Here is a 13389-nt window from a genome sequence, read left to right as displayed (position 1 = left end):
CTCTCTCTCTCTCTATCCAAATGCAAAACTCATATCGATTACAACACACGCCAAAACATTATGCACCAGTCTTTAAAGTAAAATTTACTCCAGTAATATCATAAAATACTCTCTCTCTCTCTCTCTCTCTCTCTCTCTCTCTCTCTCTCTCTCTCTCTCTCTCTCTCTCTCTCTCTCAATGGAAAACTCATGTCATAATTAAAGGTTCTTTAACATCGATTATGACACGCGCTAAAACATTATGTATTAGTCCTCAAAGTTAAATTTACTCCAGTAATGTTAGAAAATACTCTCTCTCTCTCTCTCTCTCTCTCTCTCTCTCTCTCTCTCTCTCTCTCTCTCTCTCTCTCTCTCTCTCTCTCATTTCTGAGGTGGTTCCTCTTTGCCTCGTATCCGTTAGTAAGATAAAAACTGCACTTATTCTAGACTGTAACGTTCTTATGCCTTAATGAATTTATACCCGTATATTCATGTTAACTTGACAATTACTTTCCGAGCTGACACTAGTTAGTTATTTTATCAATGTTGAACTTCTACCACATAATAACCTATGGTTGGTGCTGATGACTACACAGCATCAGCAACCAATCACAGGAAACTTCAAGGATATTCAGGCAACTCAAACATACACACACACACACACATTAAATAATGCTGTAGTAGGCGCTACTCGTCAGACCAAGTATCTACAATGTACATAATCATTGCGATGAGGCGTCACGATGCTGGATTGTTACAGTGCCAGGGAGTTTTCGTTCCTCTACTCGAACACTGGGGAACAATCTTACTGTCGTTTGATTTTAACTTGTGTTATTTTTTAGGTCTCTCTCTCTCTCTCTCTCTCTCTCTCTCTCTCTCTCTCTCTCTCTCTCTCTCTCTCTCTCTTCTATATATATATATATTCAATATATATATAATATAATATAAATAAATATATATAATTTTTTTTTTTTATTGGTTCTTCATATTATTGTATTCAGGAGATTATCTCTAACAATGTATAGAATTCTTCCTTATGAATGCGTGGTCGCGAGTACGTTAATAATAATAATATAATAATAATAATAATCATCATAATCTAATATAATAATAATAATAGAATCATAATAATAATAATAATAAGAATAATAATATAATAAGGAAATATATCATATTATTATTATTATTATTATTTATTATTATTATAAAACGGCCCATTACAAACAGCAACAGAATCACAAAATCGATTAAACGAACGAAAGCAATAATAAGTTTACGAGAAATAAACGACGACGAAAATATCGCAGCCCTCGTTGTCTTTCCGAGGAGTGAGTCAATCATTATTCTCATGAGAGCGTGACCTCCGCTGACGCAACCACGCTCCGATGACGCAACTCTCACGCTCGACACGATCAATCGTCGTATATACCTCTTTCTGGATTCAAACGTTATTACTCCATCGCCATAGCTCAGTCTCTCTTTCCATATTAATAATATAAATGTATATTACACGTATATATAAATAATAATATAATGTATATAGTATATGATAAAATATATATATAGATATATTATATATATATATATATAATATATTATATATATGATATACACACACACACACACATAATATCAATAAATCATTTATCAATTCATCTTGCACATACACACATACATACATACACACACACACACACACACACACACACATATATATATATATATATATATATATATATATATATATATATATATATATATATATATACATATAAGGAATGGAAGCTGTTATGAAGAGTAATCTATTGATTATATGAGTTGCAAGGTCTGAAAAAGTGAAAAAGCTAAAGTATGTGGAACAGGTAAAAATTAAGTTAGCGTGAGTGAAAGGGGTCATTTATTGTTTTTAGATGGTTTGGTCACGTGGTAAGAATGGAGGAGGACAATAGATCAGCGAAACGAATGTATAGTTCGGAAGTGCTTGGAAGAGGAGGAGGAGAAAAGGCCCTATTAAAAGCTGGAAAATATGTCAAGAGAGAGGTACTGGCAGGGAAAGACAATACGTGAATGGTACAATGTGTGTAGGGTGGTTAGACGTGCTGTTGATGAGCTTTTCGTGCGGGTGTATGAAAGCTAGCTATGGAAGTCTTTAGCACAAGGGTTTCGTCCATGATTCAACATTTTAACAAGACTGTGATACTGAATGAAGTGTTTTTTAACTCTCGTGGGTCACCGTGTTAAAGAAAATAGTGTGTGTGTGTGTGTGTGTGTGCGTGTGTGTTTTATATTTATATTTATTCATATATAGTATGTATGTAGTATGTGTATATATATATATATATATATATATATATATATATATATATATATATGAACGTTATCTCTTACACAATTATTCTATGCATTAATACAATTAATAACAGGACCTCATTCAAAGTGGATGGTATCTAGCGGAGATATTTGTTTCAGGAAAAGTTAGGAGCTTTATCCTTGTAAATTTTACTGAATAAATATCGCCGTTAGATACCTTCCAATTGAAATGAGGTCCTGTAACTGACATACATACACATACACAAACACACACATATACAATACCATAATTATTCTATTATATTATCTATATAATAATCTAATATATTATATATACAAGGTTTAAGCTACAAATGTCGTGTAATATCTAATTCGCTCCACCTCGGAAATAATATGTTTACCGAAGGGGAAGAACGAATTGGATTTTAGACGACATTTGTAGCGTAATATTTTTTTTTATAAATCAAAGTGATTTGATAAAAACGTATTCACACAGTATATATAATTATATATATATAACATATATATACTTGTGGGTGTGTGTGCGTGTGTGTGTGTGCTATGATGCATGTGAAACACCAATTACCCCTAGCGGGCGAAGTCTGTCGAATCTTTCTCGAACAATCACGCGACCCGTCAATATCATTAACCTTGTCAGTCAGTCAGTCACTCAATGCAATCATCAGGGGTATATAATTTGCACATCTCTTTACACAAGGACGGCCCCTCAAAACACACATAAACACGCCTGAACACCTTGCATAACAATACGTAATTTTCTCGTTACCCACATCCAGATTACCTTCCTGGAATCAGTGTGTAACGTTTCTCTCTCTATCTTTTTTATTGTTTGCATTCAATGGCATGCGTGTAAAAGATTAGGAATCCTCATGTACTATTATAGAGAGAGAGAGAGAGAGAGAGAGAGAGAGAGACTCATAAACATATATATATATATATATATATATATATATATATATATTACATACGTATTCATACTATATTTATAATATATATATATATAGTATATATATATATATATATATATATATATATTATGTCTGTGTATCACCAACACCTCTCTCTCTCTCTCTCTCTCTCTCTCTCTCTCTCTCTCTCTCTCTCTCTCTCTCTCTCATTATCTATACATCTATCTCTCTACACTGATAAAAAGGAGAAAGCGACGGAGGTTCGTGCACCAACACAGTTCCTTGTTTTGGTAAGAGGAAAACACAACACAACACAAAATGTCAAGGCCTCTCCAAAACCACCTTTTACTGTCACGCTTTCGAAGCTCTCAGCCAAACTCGGGAGAGGAGCACAGGCGTTTATTTACGGTGCAGGAACACAAGCGGACAAAGCTGCCCAACACCAAACGAGGCACACATCCCCACCCCTCCCTTCCATATTGACCCCCCGCAAAAAAAAAGGGGTGGAAATTGATTGATTCAGGATTGCAGCACTTATCTCGGCCTCCTTTTTTTTTTTTTTGTGGTGGGGGGGGGGGGGGGTTTAGATTCACAAAATTCAACACCAAGGCTCCAAAGGGAAATCTGCCCGCAGGGAGAGACAATTTACAAGAAAAGATAACCAAATAAATATGAAGAAACAGAAAATATATCCAATACACCTGATATTCAGGAGGCGTCAGCAGTAAACAGGAATGAATTCGCTCCTTACTTCAACATTTCGAGGTCAGAAGATTCCACAACTGCACTATTCCCCATTTTAGTTGTAGCCAGGATAAAGCGCCTACCAAACTAAGTGGCATTTACTAGAAAACGACACAATGTTTGTACAAGCAGCCTGCCTAAAGCCTAGTCTTCCTTAATTCCTTCACGCCGAATGAGTTTTTCCTGACTTATAATGCAAGTACCTTTCCTTCTTGTTATTCGTGGGATGTATCTGCACCGTTCTCCTTTTCCCTTCCCTTCGCTCTTTGCTTTCACTTTCACATTTGCACGTTCAATTCTCCCGAAGCTTCATTAACAACTAAATAGCACTTTAAGTTTGTTCACAAAGATAGGGTTATGATGAAACTTTCATTTATCACCTGTGTGTGACATTACTTCGATTTTTGACGTTCGCCCAGACGTTTTTGATCCGAGGGTTTTATATATATATATATATATATATATATATATATATATATATATATATATATATATATATATATATATATATATATATTCTAATTGCTCATAATCGAAGAGATAACATCAGTAAATTAACTCTGGATTCCTTTCTAATCCTAGTTGAAATCACTTCAGATCTTTTTCGATCCGCAAAAGTTATACATACCAGGGCAGTAATCTCCCTCGTTTATATATATATATATATATATATATAGGTATATAATATATATATTTATATATATAATATATATATATATATACACATGCACCACAAACACACACACACACACACACATATATATATCTATACATATATATCTAAATTAATATAATATATACACATAATTTTCATTGCGTGATAATCGAAGAAATAACATTAGAAAATTAACTCTGGATTCCTATTACGAGTTGAAATTACTTCGAATCTCCCTCGATCTTGTTTACGTAATAAAACATCATAATAAGATATAATAACCAGAGAATAAATGCGCTGGAATATAGCCTTGGGAAAATAATGATTTCTCTCATTATATAACCACTTATTTTTATCATCGTTCCTAATTTGTGTACATCATGAACCTAGACCTCAAGAGGCTATTTACATATCTGATAAGATAGGATACAAGATGTTAAAAATACTGATGTCTTATATATATATATATATATATATATATATATATATGTATATTACTATGTTATATTATATAATATATATATAATATATATATAATATATATATATATATATATTAATTTATATATTAATTTACGAAATAAAAAAAATATTCTTTCCGTTAAGATAAAAAAAAAACGAGATATCAAGAACGAGAGGAAATTAGAAGGAAGTGGAAATTCATGAAGGGAATTCCCTCAAGACCAGACTTTATAAGCGCCCCACAGATACCTCTCACCGTGCCCTCAGCCTGACACCTTTGGTGCCCGGCCCTGGCAGTGGGACCCGTTAACAGGTGCTCTCTCTCTCTCTCTCCATCTCTCTCTCTGTCTCTCTCCACACACACACACGTATAATATTACATATTTATATATCTATATATATATATATTATATATATATAATATATATATTATAATATATAATATATATATGTAGTTATGTATGTATATATATACACACACATTTATATTCTTATATTAAACATATACAAACACACACACGCACACACATATATAAGCAAACACAATGGAATTCTAACTCACCAATAAAATTCTTCATTCACAGATTTCCCACTCTCTGGCAGTACACACCCACAACCGGATCCTGTTACAACGTAAGATCCAATGACAGCACAACAAGCGACCTTACTGCAGAGTGTCATCAATACATTCCATCTCATTCTCTATAAACGCGTCTGATTCAGGTTATCATTGAGGGGAGGAAAAAAGTATGTCATTATTTTTCGCTTACTCGGGGAGTAAGCCTACAAACTGGTTTGTTGTTGTAGTTGTTGGGGGGGGGGGGGTAGAAAAGCCGACAAAGGTCTGAAAAAAGTGTTTCGCGTTGAGTTAAAGATACAGGAATTTTAGAATAGGATATCTATGATTTACTTATTATAATGAATATGTAAAAAATAAATATAGATGAAAATGTAAAAAATAAACAATGTGCATGTTAAACATTGCAAACAAAATATTTCTAATAAAATATAGCGTATTAATTTTAAATTTCGTTGGTGAAACGAGCGCTCTATTTGACGTCGATTTTAGCATGCACCCCGAGTAAGCTGGAGGTCGGATCACGCTTTGTTTGACTTTCCACAGACCTCACTTATAACAATGCTGAATGTCATGCAGATTATGATGTTCTGGATTGATTTGATTACGAAAATAGAACGAGAAATAATCATATAATAATATATCATAGGAAAATAGAAACGGAATTAGATTAAAATCTGTAACAAATAAACACATACACACATACACGCATTCAGAATAGATGTAAAGAGTGGAGAAGCATGATATACAAATACTGTTATTTCCTCATGGGAAGGTTAACACCCGAAGTTATTACTTATATTCTGTAATTGGTACAGGAGTTAACTATCTATCTATCTCTCTCTCTCTCTCTCTCTCTCTCTCTCTCTCTCTCTTATATATATATCTATATATATATATCTATATATATATATATATATATATACATATATTATATGTAGTTTATATGTACATATGTTTGTCTGTGCGCATGCAAACTTAGAAATCTTGCTAAAATGTCATATTAAGAAATCAAAACAAAAACATTAGTGATCAATGAAAAGAAATTAGACGTTTTAAAAACAACAAAATGACAAGACACTCTCTAAAGAGCCCGAAACGTAAGACTTACAAAGCTTCTCTACCAATTTCGTGAGGTTAAAAAAAAATGCGTTAAAAGGAATGTAGTTGGTGGGGCTTTAGGACTTTGGAGAGAGAGAGAGAGAGAGAGAGAGGCGAGAGAGTCGAGAGAGAGAGAGAGAGAGAGAGAGAGAGCGAGAGAGGTCGGGAGGGTGACAGGGAGCACCGACGCCGTTACTACACTTGCTCTCGGCTGATACGATTACGGGGTGAAAGTGTTCGCTCCTCTTTTGTTTCGAGACTGTTTACCTGACGCTATATAGGCGGCTTAGTGGGGCAGGTCAGGGAGGGGGGGGTTGTGTGACACCCTTTGCAGCTATTCGTTGGCTTGTTGTAGAACTTTCTTCGGAAAAACTATTAATAAGCTTTATACTTTCTTGGAAATATGAGTCGAAGGCCTGAAACTTGTTTGAAATGGCTGAACCTGTTTGGAAAAGCCCCATTTGTTGAGACTTCATACTTGGAAACACTTTCTGACGAAACTTGAAACTTCTTGTAAAAAAAAACTTCACCAAAGGCTTAGAAACTTTCTAGAAAGCTGTTCATTGAAGAACCTTCTTCAGGAAGACAATAAGTATGACTGAAACTGTTGAAAAGGTCATTTGTAGGCTCAAAACATATTTGAAAAGACTGTTCACTAACTTGAAATTTTCTTGCAAATGCTATTACAGTAGTGTAACACTATTACTTGTAATTATAGGATTTACACTTTCTTCAAAATTATATTCACTCATAAGTTTGATACTTACCGTCACAATCCGTCAACAGACTTTAAATTTCTTTGAAAATACCTTACGCGATCCTCAACACTCCTTGAAAATATTTTAGTTACTTTAAAACTTCAATTAAAACTCTATTCGAAAGACTGAAGAAAATTTGGCAAAGGCGTTCAAAACCATTGAATTAAAAAAAAAACAGTTTCTTGGTCTTTAAAACACTTTTATTGTAGAAGTGGTTCGTGCTTATGAAATACAATTCCCACCCCAAAGCACTTGTCATAAAGCTATTTACAGACTAAACTTTCTTTAAAAAGCATTCCAGGTCATCTCTCAGATGTTCGCAAGCTACTGGCAGACTAGTGTATCAAGACAAACCTATTAATTACGTGGCTTTAAATTTCTGTGAAGAAAACTGAGAACGAACTTATTTGAAAACTTTACCAAATTTCTGTCACCACCCAAACCCTTCAAGCTTCGCCAACAACATTCCTTTACATCATTCTCTTGACGGATGTGAAATCTCTCAAGCATTAAGTAAACCGTTTTGAGGGCGTGACATCTTCCTCGGTATTTCTTAGGGTTTTTGTTTCCGCCAGCTGCTGTGATCTACAGCAAAAACGCCATTTTACAGAATAAAATCGTCTTAGGTCATGTGAATACCTTCAACACGGCCTTCTATGTTAATAGTACGACTAACAATCATATTTGACCGAGACTGAATTATGCATTTAATCTTTTACAATATTCATTAATTTAGCTCGGCACTTCCGAATACATCTATCTACTAACTTCTCTGTCTATAGATTACACACACACACATATATTATATATATAGATATATATATTATATATACTATCTATATATTCTTATCTATATATATATACACACCAGATACATACATGCATATATATACACACACACACACACACACACACACACCATATATATATATATATATATATATATATATATATATATACATATATATATATATATATATATATATATATATATATATATATATATATATATATATATCTAAAAAAATCACCATAACGTGACTGGAATATTTTGAAGTAATAAAAGTCCACACTTATGTAGATGTCTTGCCTGTCCTTCGTAACTTCTTGTATATTTTTAAAAAGGAAAAATCAGTACGGATGGTGAGTTACTACTGATCAAGTAGACGAAATCTCCCAGTCTTTTAAGAATTTTGAATACACATCTTACATAAGTGTGGACTTTATTACTTCAACATATATATATATATATATATATATATATATATATATATATATATATATTATATTATATATATATATATATATATATAATATAATATATATATATATATATATACATATATATATATATATATATATATATATATATATATATATATATATATATTCTTCTGTGAAAAGAGGATACGTCTTAAGTATAAAAGACCCATCAAAACACTACGGTTTAAATGTAAGGAGTGAGTCCACAGAAATAGTCCTTAGCTTTAATCCAGAGTATTTTAATGGGCTTTTAAACTTGATATAAATCTATCCTTTATAGCTTTGGCTCTATAATATGCAACCTTCCGATTCGTCACAAGTCTTTTCAGGAAGAGGATGCTAGTCCCATGATCTTGTTTTCACCGACTGCGTCCCACCTCACTAGACTAACAAGCAGGAACCTAACTTGCCACTTAGACCAACTAAGCCACAAAGGATTTCACAAGAAATAGGCTCAGGAGTTCTATCCTCCCTCATGAAATCGATTTCGGGTCTTTGGTGAGGCGACTTTGTTAACCACTGAGCTAATAGTTGTCGTACTATCCCTCAATAGCCATGACGCATTTTCCAGAGATTTTGATATATGGAAAGTCGTTTTTAAATGCAGATGTACGAATGTTTTTGAAAAATTCACGACTATTTTTGGCAATTCTTTATAGAAAAAGGTAACAGCTTGGCATTAGGAAGCAAGAGGTTTCGCGTTCAGAAGAGGACTTTGGTGGAGAGAGGAATTAGTGAAATCAGTTGGAATCCTTTTCATGAAAAACAAAATTAAAGGAAAGTAATTCTGTTACTTTCTTGGAATCTTGTTTTCCTTAAAAAGAATTCCAAATGGTTTCACTAATCCCTCTCTGCACTAAAGTCCTTTTTCGAGTGAAATATCTCTTGCTTTATACAGCGAAGCTGTTACATTTTCATATATACAGTATTACCAAGATATTTGTAAATTTTTCCAAAGAAGTCGTACACCTGCATTAAAAACGACTTTCCGTGTACCAAATCCTCAGAAAAATGTACCATAGCTATCAGAGGAATGGTACAGCATTTATAAATAAAAATGAAATGTATACAGACAGAAATAGTCATTTGTAAGAGATTTCGTAAAGGGTTTGATCTAAGGGGCAACAGGTCATAACGAATCCCGTTATCTGGTTTATACACTGCTCGTACGTGCAAGAAAGAGTTCATGATGACATAAAGCCTGTTTGATCTTACAGTAACCAAAAAAAAAAAAAAAATAGAAAAGAGATCCTGTATGACTGCTTAGTGAGCAGTAGGGTGGGGTTGCGACTTCGTGTAGCCTATACAGACAAACAAAATCTTAAAAAGTTTATTATCATTATTATCATTATCGGGAAACGAAATCCACAGTAGTATGCCTGTTTGATTTTGTTATCTAAAATATATACAGCAAAAAGCTTTCGATGACCTGCACGGTCCTCCTTGTCAAAAAATAACAAAATCAAACAGGCATACTACTGTGGATTTCCTTTCCCATTTTATTGACTCGTGTGATTATGAGTTTTCTTTGGATTATTATTATTATTATTATTATTATTATTATTATTATTATTATTATTATTATTATTATTATTATTATTCAGTAGCTGAAACCTATTTAAATGGAACAAGCCCACAGGGGCCACCGACTTGATATTCAAACTTCCAGTGAAAAAGAAGTAAGATGAGGTAAAAAGAAATACAGAAAGAGATACAAGAAATACAGCTCTGGTTTCCAGGATATTCCAGGACATCATCTGTGACATCCGGGTGACATCATGGCAGACACGGCAACTTTATTATTATTTTTTTTTTTCGGAACAGAGCTAAAATTATGGTCAACTTGATTCTTTCAATTCAACTAAGTTCGCATAAAAAGAAGAAAAAGGACTAAAAAATATATTAGTCACTGGAACTCATAGCAGAACTTGTGGGTTTGATAAAAGAGTAAAATTGTGGGAAGTAATGACCGCATGGAAGACTGCAGATAACTAATGATTTAATCTTATGCTGAGATCTGAATTATCGTCTGCAACCAAGAATTCGATTGAGAAAAAAAATAAAATAAAAAAAACAGTGATGCTATTCGCATAATTCGGAAAATTCCAAACAATGGATTTGTTGGGCGTTTCCCTAACTTTTTTGCCCAATCGACGAGTCTGGGAAATCTAATACCAAATTTCTAAATAATATCGGGATCGAACAAGAGTGACGGGCAAGAGCGCTACCATCTGAACCACAAAAACTATAGAATAATAACATTTCAAGGTTCGTAGCAATCCAAGGACAGCTTCAAATCATCAATCCAAGAAATGGTCGGAAATGGCTAATTACCCAACTACAGAAGACGCCACAGCACATATAAAGTAGCAAAAACAATAACATAAAAACAGAAGCGTTCGAATTGAAACACTTACCTGAAGGCCAACATCACCATAAATTAAACTTAATGTTGCGATGCGTAAGAAGGATAAAACCAGGTGTGGTTGTGCAGATATAATAAAATCATCTCCCTGATTACTGATGCAGCCTCTGAACCACATCATTCACCCCTCCGAATTAACGTTCATTCGAGAATCATTCCAATTCTTCATACACATACCTTAGGAGTTAGTATTTCTCTGTCTCTCTATCTCTCTCTCTCTCTCTCTCTCTCTCTCTCTTCCCCTAAAAACATTACTTCTTTGGAAATCTTTTCTACATCTCTATTTGCAGGACATTTTGATCTCTTTGGAAAACAATTCTCTCTCTCTCTCTCTCTCTCTCTCTCTCTCTCTCTCTCTCTCTCTCTCTCTCTCCCTCTCTTCCCACAGAAACATATAATTTCTTTGAAAATCTCTCTCTCTCTCTCTTCCCCAAAACCATAAAATTTCTTTGGAAATCTCTCCCACCACTCTATCTTCCCCCCAAAATTAAAATAAAAATCTCTTTGGAAAATCATTCTCTCTCTCTCTCTCTCTCTCTCTCTCTCTCTCTCTCTCTCTCTCTCTCTCTCTCTCTCTCTCTCTCTCCAAAAAAAAAAAAAAAAAAAAAAAAAAAAAAAAAAAAAAAAAAAAAAAAAAAAGGAAAAACTCTCCCCCTCCCTCTATCACCCCCCCAAAATTAAAGTCGCTGTGCAAAAACTCTCTCAAAACCATATAATTTATCTGGAAATCTCTCCCCCAAAATTAAAATCGCAGTGGGAAATCATTCAACTCTCTCTCTCTCTCAATCCGCAGGACAACCCTTACCTCTTCGTCGGAGACCTTGACGCAGACGTGGAACATCTGACAGCCAGCCTCGGGGTCGGCGTAGTATCCCCCGGTGGCCTTGTCGCTGCAGGTGAAGTTGGTGTCGGGCATCATGTCGTGGGGATAGTTGGGCGGGGGCTGCTGCGACCCCACCAGCAGGAACAGCAGCAGGAAGAGCAGCAGGAGGCGCGGCTGCAGCAGCAGCAGCGACTGCCAGCGCGGAAGAATGGGCGGTCCTGCCAAGAGAGAGAAAAGAAGGAACCGTTACACAGATGTGACGGTGACAGAAGTGTCGACAAATTGAGTTCGAATTCAGAAAATGAATTTAAAAGTCCTTAATTTTGAAGACAAAAGAAAAAAAAAAGTAACTGAATTCGAATTAAGAAAAAAAAAATCCTACAGTTTAAAGACTACAAAAAAACATAAATAAATAAATAAATAAATAAATAAATAAATAAATAAATAAATAAATAAATAAGTAAGTAAATAAATAAATAAAGAAAACATAAAAAAGTAAAACCTCGGCACAATCGAGCTTTCTGTACAGCGTATAATCAAGCCACCACCGAAAATAGGTCAATCTTCTGGTGTTCTCGGTATAAATATGTTGTATGAGCAGCGGCCCATGAAACTTTCACCACGGTCCGATGGTGGCCTGTCGACAAATTGAATTTAGTTGTAAAAAAAGTTCTACAGTTTCAAAACTAACAGACAAAAAACAAATAAAAACTGCACCGAAGTTTCTTCGGCGCAATCGAGTTTTCTTTACAGCGTATAATGAAGGCCACTGAAAATAGATCTATCTTTCGGTGGTCTCGGTATAGATATGCTGTATGAGCCGCGGCCCATAAAACCTTGACCACAGTCCAATGGTGGCCTGTCCTATTTAGTTGTCAAACCCACGATTATGGCTAACTTTAACCTTGAATAAAATAAAAACTGCTGTGTCTAAAGGGCTGCAATTTAGCAAGCTTGATAATCAGAGGGTGCATGATCAACGCACGATTTTTCAGCCCTCTAGCCTCAGCAGCTTTTAAGATCTGAGGGCGGACAGAATACGTATGCACAGAAAAAGTAAGAACGGACAGATAAAGCCATCTCAATAGTTTGCTATTACAGAAAACAAAAATCTGAAACACGTTCTAAAGGTAAGAGTGGAAAAACTAAACGCAAAAAAGAGTACATAGATTACTAAAAAAAAAAGAAAAAAAAACATTCATACACACACAGGAAAAACACAATCAAATTTCAAGCAAAGGATGGAACAGGGTTGCCTAAACACGACTGAAAAGCAAAGACTATCAAGAGGTCTGTCCCGATCTTTTCTTCACCCGATTTCACCTACTTCCCAGATGCCGCTCTCTTCACTCTCCAAAAGGGCT

At 34.4% G+C, this 13389-nt stretch overlaps 1 protein-coding gene across 3 annotated transcripts in view; it reads right to left on the bottom strand.

The window, feature by feature from the left end:
• The window catches only part of LOC135203171 (uncharacterized), a 230797-nt gene that overhangs the window by 56987 nt on the left and 160421 nt on the right, over window positions 1-13389 (bottom strand). For all 3 annotated transcript variants that reach the window (XM_064232867.1, XM_064232866.1, XM_064232865.1), the window contains one exon: window positions 12008-12243. In XM_064232867.1, coding sequence (XP_064088937.1) covers window positions 12008-12243 — 236 coding nt within the window. The remainder of the gene's footprint in view (window positions 1-12007; window positions 12244-13389) is intronic.

Source organism: Macrobrachium nipponense, chromosome 33 (genome assembly GCF_015104395.2).
Source record: "Macrobrachium nipponense isolate FS-2020 chromosome 33, ASM1510439v2, whole genome shotgun sequence".
Taxonomy (NCBI): domain Eukaryota; kingdom Metazoa; phylum Arthropoda; class Malacostraca; order Decapoda; family Palaemonidae; genus Macrobrachium; species Macrobrachium nipponense.
Note: the sequence above shows the minus strand (reverse complement) of the source record. Positions and strands in the feature narration are given on the sequence as shown.